General features: G+C 33.5%; 1 protein-coding gene across 3 annotated transcripts in view; it reads left to right on the forward strand.

Annotated features, from left to right (window-relative positions):
• SOX6 (SRY-box transcription factor 6) overlaps nt 1-20,002 on the forward strand; it is a 602,615-nt gene that overhangs the window by 347,028 nt on the left and 235,585 nt on the right. For all 3 annotated transcript variants that reach the window (XM_034995170.1, XM_034995171.1, XM_034995169.1), the window contains one exon: nt 261-350. In XM_034995170.1, coding sequence (XP_034851061.1) covers nt 261-350 — 90 coding nt within the window. The remainder of the gene's footprint in view (nt 1-260; nt 351-20,002) is intronic.

A 20,002-nucleotide genomic window follows, 5' to 3' on the forward strand; every position in this document is an offset into this window, starting at 1 on the left:
TAAAATTATTAAGCGTTATCTCTTTTCCTGGGAATAGTTCAAATAATCTTCTGGTAAAAATAAATTTAGTTGTGGTATTTTGTGATAGATACAGTAATATAATTGTCTGTATCCTAGGGTTAAAACAACAATGAAAAATAGCTTTGATCATTTTTAAATGAGAGAGTTTCTCCATAAACTGGCTTTTTGATTTGTAATATTTTAATACTTAAAAATACATATGTAATATTTTTAATACGTATTATTTTTTACTCTAATAGATTCCTCCTGCATGGAAAAACTACTTTCAAAAGATTGGAAGGAAAAAATGGAAAGACTAAATACCAGTGAACTTCTTGGAGAAATTAAAGGTACACTATATGAAATATCAAACATGTCAGTGGAGAGAATGTTATTTTGTATAACAACATGCTTGCTGATCTCTGTACCCTAATATTAAATTCTTACTTCTAACATTTGTTTATATATGGAGGGTAAATACATAGTGTGTCCTTGAACTTTTATTCTTTATAATGTTTAGAGAATGAAATTTTTCCTTCTCTTTTTATTAGTCTATAAACATATAAATTATAAGATAAATTGCTTCATTAATTTACTTAACAGAAAGGTATGAAAAAGAAACAAATGTCAAAGGATGAAGAGCAAATTAAGTTAAAGATAATTTTAGTCTTTCCTCTTGAAATCATAATAATGTCTTAATTTATGAATTCAAATCATTAATTTGAATTTCTTCTGGTCAAAAAGGGTCAAGGGTAGCACCTATAAAAACAAGGTTATAGAATGTGGTTGTACATAATAGTTTATGGGTGGATTCTGAGGCTTGGTTACCTTTTTCAAGTCCTGGCTCTGTCACTTACTAGCTGAGTGACTTTGGGCAAGTCACTGAAGTTTTCTATGTTTCAAATTCCTTGTGTCTAAAATGGGAGAGTGAGAGTTTCTACCTCATAGGCTCATTAAGAGGATTAATATAAGTAAAGCTTTTAGAACAATTCCTGGCACTTAGAAAACACTCATGAGGTTAAATTGTGGTCACTGTTTTTATTAAGATAGCCATAGGATCATACGTTGATTAATCTCAAGCAGATTTCATAGGATTTAACTTTTCATGACCTCTGACCCTGATGAGGATGAGCATCTTTAGTTCTGAAGATGTGTGATTGATGCTATTATTTTGAAACATGTTAAGAACCATTACAAAATTAAGTTTCCTTATCAGTCAGGAAGTTCTTCTTCTTCCCTAAATCTCTCTTGTTGATGCTTTTGTGGAGAAGAAGTACTGTATTACTAGTTTTGGTATCATGAATAGAATCCATGGTCATTATTTCTATCAGTTGTCTCTTATAGAGAGACACTTTTCACTCTGATTTGCACTAACAATTTGGGAATTTACATTAGTTTTCTGAAGTTACAAACAACTTCAGGAGAATCTTTCTATTGGTCATGGATAATGTCTCATTTAAGATAAACATCTGGCAATTACTATCTGGTGAAAATGTTATTTTTAATTTATTGCAGAAAATTGTCTAGTGTTCAGGGATGGTGTGTTCAATTCAAATGAAGACAAAAGGAAGTCATCTCTTTCCCAGGAAATGATTAATAACTCATTCCATTAACTAATATACTATTAAAATTAAGTGGAAATTGGATATTATTTTGAATCTCACTGCTTCTGTGCTGCACTCATAAAGGCCATTTGCTATTTTGGGGGAAAAAAAATTTAACTTATAACTGACGGGTAGAAAGAAAGTCATTAGTGACATATTCTCTATCCAGCTGCAATAACATGTTGTGTGCTACTTTGCACGTCATTCTGTGTTTTCTGTCCTTTCCAAAGTCATTGGTTTTACAACAGTGAGAACAGAAATGGTTTGTGCATAGGCAAGCTTTTGCCAGCATGAATGATGGGGGTCTTGCTTTTTCTTAGTAACATGGAAGCTAACATTTTATTATGTTATGATTCAGCATCAAGTTTTTATGCTTCGGGTTATCTCCTCCCCCTTGGCCCCCTTCCCATCTTTCTTTATTTTTCATTCTGATTATGAATTTATAATGTGAAAACTGTACTAGCCTGAGATGGTCACAATGTCTAAATCTTGAAAGCAAAAACACATACAAAATCAGGCTTTTCAAATTCTTCCACTTTTTTTCTGGATTCTTTATGTGATATGTGAACTTTGTGCGCTGCTCTCAGTTTTATAAGCATAGGAGGTAAGGTTCTTATTAAAATTTTCATTTTGATTTACTCTACATAATTGTCTCTTTTTACAACCTAGTCTTTTGTCACCGTAAGTATTATACAGAAAGCATACCAATAATATAATAAGAACTGACATGAAATTTAGTTTAAGTTGTACTCAGATAGCTTGATTCAACCACTGCCAAAACTTAACATGCATTTTTAGTCTAGGTGAGATCAGGCCAGTTAGTTATTATCCACCTAAATTAGTTATAATTATTCTGAAATTTTAGAGTGGTTTAAATACTATCCCCAAGAAATACATTCTATTGTGGGTTATCCGCATTTTATATCTCAAGCACTGTGCATTTTTCATACCTCTTATTTTTCCCTCATTACATATTTAGTGTAAAAAATATAGAAATACAAAATAAAATTAATTAATTAATTAATTCTACCTATATTATGTTGTTTGTCCTTTCCATTTTAATTAATACATGTATTTATTAAATTTTTTTTTCCTTAAAATTAGAACCATCCTTTTACTCTCCTTTTATAAGCTATTCTTCCCACTTAATGATATATTGTGAATTTCTCTGTGATTAAGTCATCTAAAACGCTATTTTTATTTACAGAAAATATTGCATAAAGTGAGGTTCTCATAATTTAACTGAGTCTTTTATTCGACATTTGAATAGTTTTTTATTATTTGTTATTGTAAAGAAAAACTTGAATATGGATAACTTTTTAATGATTTTCGGTATTAATTAGTGGTTATTTTCTTAGGATGTAGTCCTAAGAAGTGAGGTCCCTGGGTCAAAGCATGTGTTCTTTTTTAAAAAGTCTGGGTTCACACTGCCAAACTGCCCAGGAGAAAGGGTACAGTGTGCCACTCTTACCAACAGTATCTGCAAGTATTCTCTTGCCCTCAATGACAAGTATTGTTACTTTAAAAATTTCTTGCTGGTTTTAGTAGGGGAAAAGGGTACACTACTGCTGATTTAACTTTCTTTGGTTATTATTGAGAATGAAGCATTTGACATAAATTTATTTGTATTAAATGTCTCTTCTTTTGTGAATTGCCTGTTTAGGTTATTTGTCCATTTCTCTTATTAAAGGATTTGTCTAGTTCTTATGGTTTTGTAAGAATCTTACTGTATATTTTAATGGTATTAACCTTTCTCTGTCATATATGTTACATTTTATCATTTTCTTTTACTTTATGGTTTTTGTTTAATGCTCTTTTATGTTGGGGGTTTGTTTAGAAAGGCTTCCCCAACTCTGTTATATTTTGTTCCAATTCTTTGACTATACTTTTATTCATTTAACTCTTTAATTCCTCTTGAATATATTTTGATGTGTAATTTCAACTAGAGATACAACTTAATTTTTTTCTTAAGCCATTAACCCGATATCTCTGTATTATTTATTAAAAACCCATCTTATCTCTTCTGACTTGAAAAAACATCTTTTATCATCTGATTGCAAATTTGAAACCATTTCTCAGTTTTGGGTTCTAGTCTATTGATCTATCTAAACTTTTATTAGTATTGTGCTATAGTATCTTTGAAAAGTAAATATTGTAAGACCACATTCATAATTTTCTTTAAGGTGTTTGCATACTTCTCTAAAGTTTATTTTACTTTAATTTCATTGTCAATTAAAATCCCAAAATAATTTTTTGAAAGGTTATATTATATGTATATGAAACTATAGGGTGAATTGACATCTTTATATATGAATCTTTTCATTCAAAATTTCTTCTTTTATGTACCTCTATTTATTCTTTTATGTCCCTCAACAATGATTTGTTTTTTAAATATAGATTCTGCATGTTTCTTTTGATGTTTTTGCTATAATATTTAATATTTTTGCTTGCTCTTGTGGATGAGATATTCTTCATTCTGTTTTCTTTTTGTTACCATATTTAGGGATGCTAGTGAATTTTGCTGGTTCATTTTATAACTGTCCTCTTTATTGAACTTATTAGCTCTAGTCATATTTCAGCTGATATGTTTTCTCTTTTTTGGCAGTTATATGCCCTTTTTTTCACCCCTTCTCATATTACACTGCCTAGAATATCAAGAATGATACTAAGTAATACATGTGATGGCAGGTATTTTGTGCAGTTTTTAATTTATGGAATTGTTTTTAACATTTCACCACTAAGTATTAAGATATTTAAGACATTCTTTATTATTAAAAAAAACCTTCTAGTCATAGTTTATTAGGAGTTTCTATGAGAAATTGCATTTTATTTTATGGCATATCTTCTTGGTTTTTGTTTTCCAAATTTACTGATGAAATAAACCCTGATTAGTCATGGTGTAGTCTTATTTTAATGTACTGACTAATTTTATTTGCTCATATTACAGTTGTTATTTTTGCATCTGTAATCATAAATGAGATTAGTTTGTGTTTTTCTTTATTTGTACTATCTTTGTTAATTTTTAGTACCAGAGTTCATGGTTGAATCGGAAAGCTAGGCTACGTAAAGTATTGAATAGATAGCATGAGAATTACTTATTCCTTGAAATTCTGGAAGAATATACTCATAAAACATCTAGGCCTAGAGTTTTCTTTGGTAATATTTTTTTTTCTTTTTACATTTTCTATTTCCCTTTAAGTCAGTTTTTCTAGGAAAAACATTTCCTAGAAAATTGTATGTTTCACTGAGATTTTCAAATGTATTGATTTAAAGTACAGATCACTTATTTTAAGTTTTTTATTTGCTGTTATATATTCCATCTAAAATTTTGCATATTTGTTTTCTGTCCCTTTTGTTCCTCAATTTTACTTGCCAGTGGTTTTTCTATTTATCTCTCCTCCCAACACCCCAGTAAGTATCCAGTTTTGAGATTTATTTCTCAATTCTACTGCTTTTCAGAATGCCAAATACTTCATCTTGCTTTTACCTATATTATCTCTCCTTTGCTTATTTTCCTTATGCTTTTTCTTTTGTTTCTGATACCCTTTAAGTTCCTAAATTGAATACTTCATTTTAAACATTGTTTCTTTAATAATAAAGGTACTTTTAGCCATGAATATATTTGTAGAAATGGCTTTATGCATCCCATAAATTTGAGCTTTTAGAATTCTCATAGTCATTATTTTCTAAATAGTCAATATTTATATTACTTTCTACCTGATTTGATATTTATGTATTCTTAACTTTACATCTTTTGGATTCAGGAGTGGAATGAAGCTGGGGAAAGGAGGAAACAGCTCTTATTACTACCACTGAAAAATTCTATATTGTGGGCTAGGTGGCCAAGGGAAAATTAAAATGTTGGCAGAGAATGGTTAAGAGCAGTATTAAAAAATGAATCTTAGGGGTGCTTGGTTGGTCAATCAGTTAAGTGTCTGTCTTTGGCTCAGGTCATGATCCCAGGACCCTGGGATGGAGCCCTACATTGGACTCTCTGCTCAGTGGGGAGCCTGCTTCTTCCTCTCCCTCTGCTGCTCCCCCTGCTTGTGCTCTCTCTCTCTCTCTATCAGATAAATAAATTAAATCTTTAAAAAAATGTAAAAAATAAAAAATGAATCTTAAACCCAGTGAGCTTAATATTACCATATATTTAGAAACAACACGTTAATAATCTCTTTAGAGTCTACTTTTTAAAAAACCTGCTGGGACATCTGGGTGGCTCAGTCCGTTGAGTGTCTGACTCTTGATTTCTGTTCAGGTCATGATCTAGGGGTTGTGGGTCATGAACGTTGCGCTCTGTGCTCAACACGGAATCTGCTTGTCCCTCTTCCTCTGCTCCTCCCCCCTGCTCGTACACTCTCTTTCTCTCTCTCAAATAAATAAATAAAATCTTTTTTAAAAATGACTTTCAAATTAAAATCTTATTGTCTAAATGAAGCAAAGCAATATTTCTGAAACCTTTCAATAGGAGTTGGAATATTGCTAAAGTTTGAGAAACACTGAATAATAGATTTTCAATGGGTCTGTATCCAGGTCTTGTCTAATATTTTTTAAAAGAAAATCCCATCCCTAACCCACCACCATATTTCCATAAGTAGCCTTTTCCCAGTAGCAGTGCTAATTGAGGATAGAGTACTATAAATGGCATAAATTTAATAGCAGTAATCTCAAAGCTATGTTCCTGCCAGGTTAATGTCATTACAAGTATTGCTAGATAACTTTATTATTAAGAGCTTAAATGAAATATAACATAAAATTATTAGAATTTTGCCTTGGTCTGGTTATATCTGAAGTATTGTGTTCTAATTGGGGTGCCATAGTTTTAAAGGATCTATTTTCAAATTTGGATTTATCAAAAGTTGCTGAAATGGTGAAGAGTCTTGAACGTTTAATATGACTAGTAATTAAAGATCTAGGGAAGTTTGGCCTAGTATAAGTTGGTTGGTTAAAGCTTTGTTGAATAGACGAGATTAAGATTTGTTTTGGGTTTTAGGGTGTTAAGGAAATAGGGAAATTATTCTCAATGTACAAAAGAACTTAGGAACAATTAATGGCTATCTGACGTGATACAGTTGGATTGCATTAAGAGAGAGTACCTCAAATATACTAGGCATTCAGGAAATATTTGTTGAATGAATGGATGAATTAATAAAATAACATCTGCAAATTTGGCTGTGGAAAATTTTAAATGGAGATGTTGTAGAGGATATTAAAGAGTATTCCTACTCTGGTGGAATGTTATTTTCATGACCTCTTAAGGTTTCTTCAAAATTAATACCAGTGTTTACTGTATTTTCTTGATTATAAGACTAGTCTTTAAAATACTAGGTATTGGGCGCCTGGGTGGCTCAGTTGGTTAAGCGACTGCCTTCGGCTCAGGTCATGATCCTGGAGTCCCGGGATCGAGTCCCGCATCGGGCTCCCTGCTCGGCAGGGAGTCTGCTTCTCCCTCTGACCCTCCTCCCTCTCATGCTCTCTGTCTCAAATAAATAAATAAAATCTTTAAAAAAAATAAAATAAAATAAAATACTAGGTATTTTCTGTCAAGAAGTAATACAATAAGTACTTTTGTAAGATGCTTTACTGTTTATAAAGGAAACAAAGTACTAAAGCATCTATATTATTTTATTTGATCTTTATTATGACAATCTATTGAGGAAAATATTACTATATTGATTTTATATATGAGTAAAATGAGACTGAGAGAAATTAAGTGGCTTGTGTGAGGTCATTTAAGAGTTGTGGAGATAGGTTTTGAGTCCTGCCTCTAAATCCTCTGTTTAATGTAATACAGCATAATTCTCAAAATCCTCAGAATCTTATACTTCTGCAGTGGAGAAAAGGGGAAGATAGACTCTGGGCTGTTCCTCCCTCCCACAATATACAAACAACCAAAACAGTTCCCCTTGTACCCTTTTTTATGTAAGTGAAGCAGTATCACAAAGCAGGAAGGGGTATAGGTTAATACAGTTGCTCTCTGTAGAAGTATTTACCTTGATCTATGCCTGAATATGAGAGAGGGTAGAGTCATATGGTAGAAGGACAAAAGGTAAGACAGAATTACTGATAGGGTCCATAACCCATTTGTATGTATGTTTGAGTTGTACCACAAAGTGAGGATGCTAGGATAGTTATGGTTATGAAACATTTCTAAATACAATGGTGACATACCAAATGGAATCTAGAGCATTAGGGAATCAGCCTCTGCCTCCATGGATAAGCCTAATCTTCTGTGGTTTGTGTAAGAGAATCTTAGCCAGCTTCCCTGTTTCGCACACATGCCCCTCTATGCTGTGGCTGGCATCTCCTTGGTGTGAAGGAGCCTCCCTGGGCAGTGTGCCAGGGAAACAGTGATGTTGGTTGTTTGAGTTAGCACAAACTGTTTGTGCTTGTGTTTGTCAAACACACAGATGATATGAGAGACAAAAAAATAATTATGTGATATGAACCAAAGAAGGAAAATAGTGTTTTCCTTCCTTGGTCATTTATGATTAATCATGGCAATATTTACATTTAGGGATTCAGGTAGATGTGCTTGTAAGTATACTCTGCTGCAGCTTAGGAAAGTGCCAGTCTCTTTCTGATAGGAAAAAAGTTGATTAGAAAAATGCTTTTTTTTTTTTTTTAAAGATTTTATTTATTTATTCATGAGAGACAGAGAGAGAGAGAGAGAAAGAGGCAGAGGGAGAAGCAGGCTCCCGCGGAGCAGGGAGCCCGATGCGGGACTCGATCCCAGGACCCTGGGATCATGACCTGAGCCGAAGGCAGACGCTTAACCATCTGAGCCACCCAGGCGCCCTAGAAAAATGCTTTTAAAAAGGAAGTTCTACAAATGATTCCCAACGTTTTTCAAAGCCACTATTGAGAAACAATTGCTTATTATAGTTATTCAACTAATACGTCTAAGAGGTTTGTTCTAGAGCCCAAATGTTCCTGCCATACTTTACTATTCAAGGTTTTAAGCATTACTGCCCGTTACTTCCTTAGGGTTGTTACTAAGAAAAGTAAAATTAGGAACTGTGTTGCATCAAATAGTACAAGCATATTACAGTTGTGCTTGGCAGAAATCCTGAATTAAAAATGTGAATTTATTATACTATTGCCACCGTGTGCCAGTGAGAGCCAGTTTTCATTTTTGGTTTTGATTGCAAGTACAAGTCTCTAGAAGAGAGCACAGGAACACAAAAGTCATGGTTTTATTTTTTTCAGTGCACGATAGATCTTTGAAGATCAAATAGTGTAGGTTATTCTTGAAGTAACTTAAGTGGTGCTATTACTACCAAAGGGTCAGAATGGATCTAACAGCATTCCCATGGAATCAGTGTTCTGCATCCCAAATTACTATCTTTTTTTTTTAAAGATTTTATTTATTTATTTATTAGAGAGCGAGGGAGAGAGAAACAGCATGAGAGGGGGGAGGGTCAGAGGGAGAAGCAGGCTCCCCGCCGAGCCGGGAGCCCGATGTGGGGCTCGATCCCAGGACTCTGGGATCATGACCTGAGCCGAAGGTAGTCGCTCAACCGACTGAGCCACCCAGGCGCCCCCCAAATTACTATCTTAAATGCCAATTCTCTTTCCTATTTTGCTCACTTTTCTAGTAAGGGCCTAACCATATCTAAGTACTATGTACTCATTCCATACATTGTCCTTTCTACAGAAAACTCTTTTTTTTTAGGAATAGTAATTCATAGTTACTTGTGGTTTTGGTTGTAGGCAATCACAGAAGGACTAAAGTGGTTTGCCAAGAGCTATGACTGTACACTTTACATATTCATTTATAAATGAATTTTTCTTGAATTTCCATTTATAAACTTATAGCAATGTCTTCATCTGAGGGAACTTAAAAAAAAATCTGGAAGTGTTTAGAGGCGAATCATCTGCCACTTTTCAACTTCAATAAAGTCAGCAAAGTTCACATACCTAGTGATTCTTGCTGCCTCGTAGGAAAAAGAGTTAAAACAATAATCGATCAATGTTGAGATTTCATGTATTTTGAAAATTTGAAATTGCTATTTCTAAGACAAATGCTGTATTGCTCTGAGGCCAGCTTGTGAAAGGGATTGGGAGCACATGTAATTTTCTTCACTTTCCTGTTTGTATGAAATAATGTGGTAGAGTATCACTATTTTCTGTATAAATCTTTGTAATTGTAGAACTTCAGAGTAACACCTAGAATCATAGAATCTCAAAAGATTAGAACTGAAGAAGCTTTGCATATTATGTTATCAAACCTCTTATTTTCCAAGTAGGGACCCCAATATCCAGAAAAGAGAAGTTACCACTTTCAATCACATGGTCAATTACTAAGGTGAAAACTTAGTATTCCCCCAGAATAGGATGTTTAGCCCATTTCACATAGTCTTTTGGTTGTGTTGTAATCAGTAGTGAGTTATTGTTTCTGAACCCATGAACTCCTTTTACTAGCAGTAAATGCATATCACAGCTAGTTTTATAGATATATATATGCAGTATAGCAGCAATACCCATAGTTTTAAAAATTATACTACTTTGCACGAATGTAAACATTTCAGAGCTTTCCTTTGTACTCTGTCATAAACAGCTTTTACTTCTTTTGAAGCCTGTGTGATAGACATACAAGCAATTAAAATCTATCCACACTCGCGTTTGGAGACACAAGGTCTTCTTAATTAAAATTCAAACAAAAGCTACTGGTAAAAATTACTACTATATGATTAAGGTCTTAAGTATTATGATACAGTAGAATCACTGTTAACTGTTGGGATTAAAAGAAATCGATATGTTGGGGAAAAGATCAGTTGGATCTAATTAGTGAAATCAATGTTTATATAAAAGAAAATGCTAAGTTTAGTAAGAAATTCTGGTTATAAATATAACACTGGGTAAAGTTGTTCTTTGTTATTATTACATTGACCACATAATCATGTCTTAAATTCATTGAATAAAAATCTGAAACTTTTTTTAGTAGTTACTATAATTAAAAACATAGAACTTTACTTTAAAATCATACCAAGTTTTAAAAATTTCAATTTTATAAAATGTTGTTATATATAAGAATAGTCAACAATTACAAAGTATTTCTATTGATTCCATTTTAAAATCCTAATTTTAGCAATAGCTACAGTCTAGAGTGGGAAAGGAGGCAAAATTGGTTAGAAGTAAAAAAGATCCAAAGTATTCTTACACAATTATGATTACATTAAATATGTATTAGTCTATTTGGTGACATACCGAAATAAAAGAGAATACATTTTGATATAATTCAAAAACAAGACATTTCACTTTTTCTTCCTGATTGCTGTAATGAAAATAAACATTATAACCAGCATGGAGAAGCAAAACTATTACTAATTGCAGCCTAGATTTTAAGTAAAATGGAGGTCATTAGCAATTTCCTGGAAGCCATTCAGATTGCTTACCAGGAAATGGTAGCTAGCAGGACATCTGTAATCCTCCTGTGTGGAATTAGTGAAAACATACTGAAGCTTTAATGATGTGTGTTAGACTTTGGCTTATGGTGGAAACTTTCTCTATCAAAGTAGCTCATATTTCATTGAATACAAGCAATTTTTATTTTAGTATTAGAGTACAAACCCAGAATTGAAAGTAGCCTTTAACATCCATCCATATATACATACCCTACTACACACCTGTATAGATCGGAGTATGGCTCATAGTGGAATAAGAGATGACACGGTAACAGAAGAACAGTAGGTATCTGGAAGTGAAATGTGTTTGGGCAAATTGAAAGAAATTTCTTCTATAACTTGGAATGCTGATTTCACAACATTTTGAGTGGTGAATTTAGTACCATTTTTAGTAGCATCTTCTTATCTCAATAAAGAGATAAGCAAAGCTGACTGTCAAGTGAAAACACCTTACAGGACATAAATTTAAGTTTGACTGACTCTGCATTGTTGTGGGAGAAATGGGGTCACCGATCCAGAGACTTTAAGCATGGCATCTCCATGTTACCTGAATTATTGGTTGTCTTAATAAGGGGAACATCTCTGGAACTATAAAGAGTGACAGAGTAAAACTGAAGAGAGTATTTATATGCTCTAGTTTGTGTGGAAAATTATATATATGCAGAAAATTGCTGGAAGGATATTTAATAAACTGTTAACAGAGGTTGATTATGAGGTAAAAAAGAAAAGGTTTGAGACAGGCTGATTTTTAAGCTTGTACTGTATAGTTTGTACTGTAGTTTTGTTTGTGTTTTTGTTTTTTTTAAACCATGTATATACCTTGCTTTTTCAATACAAAAGACTATTTTTTTTAAAAAAAAGCCTGCAGTCTTCAATGAAAATGAAAGGATTTGTTTCCTTATTTGTATAAGAGAATATGGATGATACTACTTACTTAGCTTCAAATTATGTTGAGAAGATTAGAGAGAAAATGTGTAGTATTTGGCATAGCATAGAGTAGCATAGAGTAGGGAATCCACAAATACTATAGGTAGGCAACAACACTTGGCACAGTTAAGTACTTGAAACAGTAAATACTGATAAAATGATGAACTGCAGTCCTCAAACTTGTTTAAGACTCTCAGGAGTCTTAAAGTGTATTGAAGATTCTAAAATTCTTTTGTTCATGTGACTTATATCTACTAATACTTAATTGTGTTAGAAATTAAACCTGAGAAATTAAAAATATTTAATTCATTTAAAAGTTATAAAATTAAGGGGAGCCTGTGTGGCTCTTTCGGTTAAGTGTCTGCCTTTGGCTCAGGTCATGATCCCAGGGTCCTGGGATCTAGCCCTACATCGGGCTCCCTGCTCAACAGGGAGTCTGTTTCTCCCTCTCCCTCTGCCCCTCCCCTCAACTCACTCTTTCTCTTTCACTCTTGCTCTCTCTCTCTCAAATAAATAAAAAATAAAATCTTTTAAAAAAGGTTGTAAAATTATATCTGCTACATGTTAACATAAAAACTCATTTTTACGAAAAATAACTATATTTCCTAAAGTAAAAATAATTTAGTGAGAAGAATGGCATTGTTTTACATTTTTGCAAATCTCTTCAATGTGTGGTTGAATAGAAGACAGCTGGACTCTCTCATATCTGCTTTTACATTCAATCTATTTGATATGTTTTGATTGAAATATATGAAGAAAAGCTAATATTGATATATAGTTGATAAAGGGAAAAGTATCTTACAGGCTTTTCAAATAGTTTTGAACATTCTTTGATACTACATCAAATTTCCCAAGTGGCGGTTTCTTAAAGGTCAGATCCAATGTAGGATCTGAAACCATATCAGTGAAATTTCCAATACTTTTACATTAAAATCCATTGGTCCAATTTGAACTTTGAATGAATCATTTGCTCTGTGCATGATTTTGTAATGGCATGCATTGGTCTTTTAGATTATATTGTTCACTGAGTCATGTAGCTCTTCCTTATGGTGGCATATTTCATCATATAGTATCAAAAAATCACATTCATCAATATTATCCTCAATCTTATCAGAAAAAAATTTTAAGTATTTGGAAACTGTCATACTCATGACGGCAGACAGAAGTTTTCCAAAAATCTAATTTTCCCTTGAAAGTTCAAATTAGGGACGCCTGGGTGGCTCAGTCCGTTAAGCAACTGCCTTCGGCTCAGGTCATGATCCCAGGGTCCTGGGATCGAACCCCATGTCTGGCTCACTGCTCAGCGGGGAGCCTGCTTCTTCCTCTCCCTCTGCCTGCTGCTCTCCCTGTTTGTGCTCTCTCTCTCTGACAAATAAATAAATAAAATCTTAAAAAAAAAGAAAGTTCAAATTATATTATTTTAGCCAACACTATCAGTTACTTTTAGAAGTGGGATCCTCACTTGCTAAATATTGAACTATGAATAATGATATTTTGTCTTGTTCTTTTAAATAAAATTGGAGTTCTATGCAAAAAGCTATGAAAAATTTCAGGTCACAACTCCAATAATAGCAGAAGTGATTTTCCTTGAGACAACTAGTATGCTTAAGTATAATAAGTAGTGGGATGCTTCCCATTTCATCACACAGAAGTTAACTTTTTTTTAAACTCTACAATCAAGAGTCTTCTAATTCAAGATCAAGAGTCACATTCTCTACTGACTGAGCCAGCCAGGTGCCCCTCATCACACAGAATATTAAAAATATGTGTACTCATGGGGCACCTGGCTGGCTCATTTGGAGAAGCATGCAACTCTTGACCTTGGGGTTGTGAGTTCAAGCCCCATGTTGGTGTAGAGATCACTTACATAAATACATAAATAAACTAAAAAAAAAAAAGAACTTAAAAATATGTGTACTGTAAAGTCATTATTTAATTTAATTGTTTCATCAAAGACATTCTTTTTAATTTTTTTATTAACATATAATGTATTATTTGTTTCAGGGTTACAGGTCTGTGATTCATCAGTCTTACACAATTCACAGCACTCACCATAGTACATACCCTCCCCACTGTTCATCACCCAGCCACCCCATCCCTCCCACCCCACTCCACTCCAGCAACCCTTAGTTTGTTTCCTGAGATTAAGAGTCTCTTACGGTTTGTCTCCCTCTCTGGTTTTGTCTTGTTTCATTTTTCCCTCCCTTCCCCTATGATCCTCTGTCTTGTTTCTCAAAATCCTCATATCAGTGAGATCATATGATACTTATCTTTCTCTGATTGACTTATTTCGCTCAGCATAATACCCTCTAGTTCCATCCATGTCGTTGCAAATTGCAAGATTTCACTTTTTTGATGGCTGCATAATATTCCATTGTATATATATACACCACATCTTCTTTATCCATTCATCTGTTGAAGGACATCTAGACTCTTTCCAGAGTTTGGCTATTGTAGACATTGCTGCTATAAACATTGGGGTGCATGTGCCCCTTCAGATCACTACATTTGTATCTTTGGGGTAAATACCCAGTAGTGCAATTGCTGGGTCATAGGGTGGCTCTATTTTCAACTTTTTGAGGAACCTCCATACTGTTTTCCAGAGTGGCTGCACCAGCTTACATTCCCACCAACAGTGTAGGAGGGTTCCCCTTTCTCCGCATCCTTGCCAACATCTGTTGTTTCCTGACTTGTTAACTTTAGCCATCCTGACTGGCGTGAGGTGGTATCTCATTGAGGTTTTGATTTGGATTTCCCTGATGCCAAGTGATGTTGAGCACTTTTTCATGTGTCTGTTGGCCATTTGGATGTCTTCTTTGCAGAAATGTCTGTTCATGTCTTCTGCCCATTTCTTGATTGGATTCTTTGTTCTTTGGGTGTTGAGTTTGATAAGTTCTTTATAGATTTTGGATACTAGCCCTTTATCTGATATGTCATTGTTTCATCAAAGAAATTCTTAGTTGAAACTAAATTTTCTGTTTTACTACAAGCTTGTGGTGGTGAAGAATACATTGACTACTAATAGAGTTAGGTGCCTTTGATTCATGCAGGGGGACCAACTGTTTTAACCCACTATTTCATTTGCATTGTCAGTACACATCTCAGCACTGTAACATGCAACTAATGCCTTAGTATTATTATGAAAACAGTATTGACCTCAGGGACACCTTGGAGAGTTCTCTGGAACTCCAACATGTTCATAAACCACATGTTGAGAACCACTGAGCTAGAACCTTAAAATAGATAAATAAATGAAAAATAAAAATAATAAATAAAATTTTCAGTAATAACTACAAAGCAAATCAGTTATATTTAAGAGTTCAAAGATTCTATGAACACCCTGAATGAAGTTACTGGCTTAAAGAAGTTAGTTGCTTTCTTCCCTTTGATGCCACAAACAGGAATTGTGGCATAATAAACACAGGGTGTAGAGTTGATCAGATGTGGGTTTGAATCATGGCATAAATTGAGCAATTTATTTAACCTATTTTACTCTCAGCTTTCTAACCTGCAAAGTGGGAAAAAAAATACATGCAAGTCAGGATTATTGTCAGTGATTGTAAAATGACTAAAAAAATAAGTCTTTAGTAAATAATAGTTTACCAGTAGGAATAGGAACAAGAGTATTTAGTTATGTGCCACCCATAGGGACCCGGAACCATTTATTAATCTCTTGTAGCACAAATTATTTCATAGGAAATGATTAGATATATATAAAATTGAGAAGAAGTTCTAATACTCCAAGAAATCAGTTTATTATTCATGTCAAACTTACAGTATAGTTCATGTCCCCAGTGTTGGCTTAACCAAAAAATGATAACCACTTTATTGATAATTAGCTTACATTTTTCAGGTAAGCTAGGCCTGGTGAACACCAGCCTAATCAGTTTCCTTCCCATCTTATTACAGCAATTTTATATCTCCCAAGTCCGTGTAGTATTATTAAATGACCTTACTTAAGTACAAGTAAAATTCTCTTACAAAACTTTAAGAGATTTTCCATATAATTTTGGTTCTGGCATTTTATTATAGTAGTAGCTAAAGCTTAGAGGTCTTGCTGCAAAAATGAGATTTTCATATGTATCGTTTCTAGACCTGGACATATAATGGCTATGAACTCCTTTTTTTTTTTTTTATTTAGTGTAACATTTGTGATAGATGATATTTCAATACATATGCATTTATTATTTTATAATTAAAAGTTATACATAGATTTTTAGTAAACATAAAATATAAAACTGTTTAAAATGTTTATACACTATTATTAATTTGCTCTATTTCTATTTAGTCTTTTTTTGTTTGAATAAATGTAAAAAGCTTAAAAATATACATTTGTGACAATATTTATATACAGTTGATTCTTGGAAGAAAAATGTGTGGGATAGTAATTAATCTCGTTGTTGTTTATAGGCCCAGGAATGCTCAGTGCCTAGCATCCTAGGTGCCAGGGTATACCCCTGGTATTTCTTTACTGTAGAGTCAGCTCTTGACCAAATTCTCATGGGATATATATGTCACATTAAGAGCTGGCCCATACTACTAGACCTCCCACACACTTACTATTTAAGTCATTTGTCTGAATTAAAAAAAAAAAAATCTAAGGCTAACCACTTAATAAAATGTGTGTATTTTCATCCAAATGGTGTTTTCATGAATAAGACCCTTGAAATAGGCATAAATTGTACATTATTCTCTACATTTTTAAATGTGTTGCTACTGTTGGTAATTACCACTGAGTGCATATTTAATGCACTGAGGAAATTTGATGCAATTATTCCGTTTATTTGTGATTCCCCTTCAATCCAAATGTCTGCATTAAACTATTGAAAAAGAAAACTACAGAGAATTTAGGTCATTTAAAAAATGCACACATTTTCTGAACTCTGCTTGTAAACTTGTATTGCACTAACCAAAATAAAATTAAAATGAACCAGCATTATAAAAGATAGGGTTCAAAAGTTTAGGTAATTTTGAATAAAATTACCTTTTAAATATAACCTTAAAGAATTTGGGCCAATTGCAAGGCTATAGTCTTACAGAAGTCAATAAGAGACATGTATAACTGAGCTCAAAATTTAGCTAGTTTAACTTAAGACAAATTCTTTTTCCTCAAGCCTCTTTTCAGTACTTAACAGCTGATTTCACCTGGAAGTGGATCGAATAGACATAAGTTGGTAGCTCTTAGAAAGTCTTTACAAAATGGTAGAATCTACAGAGCAAAGGTCTGTCTTTTCCATGACTGCCTCGCATTTTTTAAAGCTCAGAGAATTTGGGTACTGAAAAAGATCTCTAATGCTGAAAGAGTCTGAAAGTAAGAAGAGTGCAAGAGGGGTGCAGCTCTTATAGGCCCACTTTTTATTTTCTCCTTTGATCATCAGCTGGTAGGAAAAGTACACGCGTTTCTTAGAAATGATTCAATATCATTAAAATGGTTTGGCCAGGGAATAGAGTAAGGCAGAAGAACATAGGTATTAAATGGGAAGGAGGAACTCCATATCCGTTTTGTTCGGTAGACATCATCTGGTGTTCCCTTTCGAGTTAATATGCAACCATTTGTTGTACATGTTTTAATAATATTCTTAAACTCTCTCTAGGGCTAAGGAAGAGATGAGATTTAAAATGAGATCTATCCCATGGCTTTAACAATATGTTTCTTTTTCTTTTTTTTAAATATGTTTCTTCATGTAATAGTAATGAGAGACCTGTGTTCTTATTCTTAAAGCTAAGAGTTACATTCCTATTAACATTTGTTTAACTAGGCTTCCATCACAACAGGTGCACAATTATTTTTATGAGTAAAATATTATCAGCCTTCAAAATTAGCCAGGGCAAAATGCAAGTTGTCTGATTAAATAATCAGAGCTGATACTTAAAATACATTTAATTTCCACAGGAATTTTAAAATGCAAAGTCCCAGTCTCTTATTCTGATATGTTGAGGGAGTTGCAATTGTTTGTAGTATGTAAGTAGTAGCTTATACTGTAACTAGTTTGATACATTTCACATAATTCAGTTGACATTATGAGACAAACTACTAAAAATATAATAAGAGTTTATTACTTCTAGTCTAATATTTTAATCTACCAATGAAATACTATTATGCTTTATATTAGACAAATAAAAGAAAAAGAAGTGACTCTTCTTAAGACTTTTCTAAGTTCAATTAAAAGTCACATTAATTTAAAAAGTTAAAATCCACTGTATTCTTTTTTTAAGATTTTTATTTATTTATTTAATTGACAGAGAGAGAGAGCATAAGCAGGGGGAGCGGCAGTCAGAGAGGGAAAGGGAGAAGCAGACACTGGTTGAGCAGGGAGCTCCATATGGAGCTGGATCCCAGGACCCTGGGATCATGACCTGAGCCGAAGGCAGACACTTAACCAACTGAGCCACCCAGGTGCCCCCAAATCCACTGTATTCTTATTTAAATTTAACTTGGGGAGGGTTAAAAGAATACAAATATAAATTTTAGATTAATGTATAAATCATGTACACCAAAATTACTGAATATTTTGGGGAACAATAAAAACTCCCAAATGGTAAAAATTAAACAATCAAACAAATTAAAAAAACCAAAAACGAACAAAAGGAAACAAAACCAAGTACATGAACCCTACACACCCACACACGTGCACGTGTGCACACACACACGCACAACCCTGTGAACTAAACAGGAAGCTTCTCTAGGAGGCACCTTCACCGTGGTTAAGAAGTGCTACAAAGGTGCAGCTGTTAGAAACCAATTACAGGCAGGTAACTGTTTGTTTTCGTATCTAAATCTGTTTGTCAATCAGGAAAATGCAATGAGTCAGAAAAGGGGATCTCAAATACAAACCACAGGGTAAGGCAGAGCACCTGGAATGGGTCCAAGCCACAAGAATTAGGACAGGAATATAGATGGAATCAAAACCATACATGTGCACATGGCTCCTGTCTTTGACCAACTTTTCAAATAGACTCAGAAGTAGAGATTATTGAAGAAAAAACTGTTCTATTGAGAGCAGTATGATTTTAAGATTTGTTAGAAATGTGGTTATTTATAGAAGAGTGATTGTAGAAGACATCTACAGATCTTTACAAATGTAAGACATTTCTAAAATTGGCTCATATCATCCTTTTAAACTGAAGGTTTAAACTTTTTTAATTTCAAAGAATATATATACATATATATACATACACATACACCATATTATAAACAGGTAAGTTTTTATTACTTTGAAATTCATCTGTGGCATTTTCCAGGTTATATAGTTATTAATGAAAACCTTTAGTTTTATCTGGACCCAAGAATATATTTTTACTCAAGTTAGTAAAATTACCTCTACTGTTTAAATATGTAGCTGTTGTGCTTGGGTTGCAAGATTTCAAGAGACAGTGAAGGATACAAAGAGTGCTTTACATAGATCTATATGGCTAGAAGTTTTTCCATGCTGGAATGTGGGAAAACCTACTGAGACCCTGAAGTTTAAGTTGGTAACATCAAGGGAGCATAAATAGAAGTTTATTAAGAAAGCTAAAGAAAATGAAATGGTCACAACCGTTCTGTGGTTTTGCTTAAACACAAGCTTTCATATCCATTGAGAGTCCTGGATTTCTTATTAACTGGTTACTGAAAGGAGCTCTTTTATTTTCCCAGCCATAGTTTAGTGCCAATAGGCATTTGCCTTGAAGCATGATGGTTCTTCTGTAATCTCCACAGTTGACTGTGTATTTCTCAGCCATGACTATCACAGTTTAAGGTTGTCCTACAAATGGATGCTGAAAAGCATTTTACTGGAGTAATTGTTGCTTATCCCTGGTCTTCCTGTCTGCATAATAGACAGTGTTGGTGTCAGGAAGAAGAGGAGGGGATCACCACTACCAGATATGGTGCTCTCCCTACCTGGAACATCTTTTAAATATTTACAAAGGCTTGTCTGAGATGGAATCAGAATTAATGGCCAAGAAACAAATGATTAAGAAGTGATGAATGAGATAAATTGAAATACTGGAGAAAAATAGTTGGGATTTTTTCAATTTAGAAAGAAGAGTTTACTTAAGATTGCAGGAAGCACCCTGAGGAGA

The sequence above is a fragment of the Mirounga leonina genome, unplaced genomic scaffold (genome assembly GCF_011800145.1).
Source record: "Mirounga leonina isolate KUSES-001 unplaced genomic scaffold, KU_Mleo_1.0 Mir_92, whole genome shotgun sequence".
NCBI classification, from domain to species: Eukaryota; Metazoa; Chordata; class Mammalia; order Carnivora; family Phocidae; genus Mirounga; species Mirounga leonina.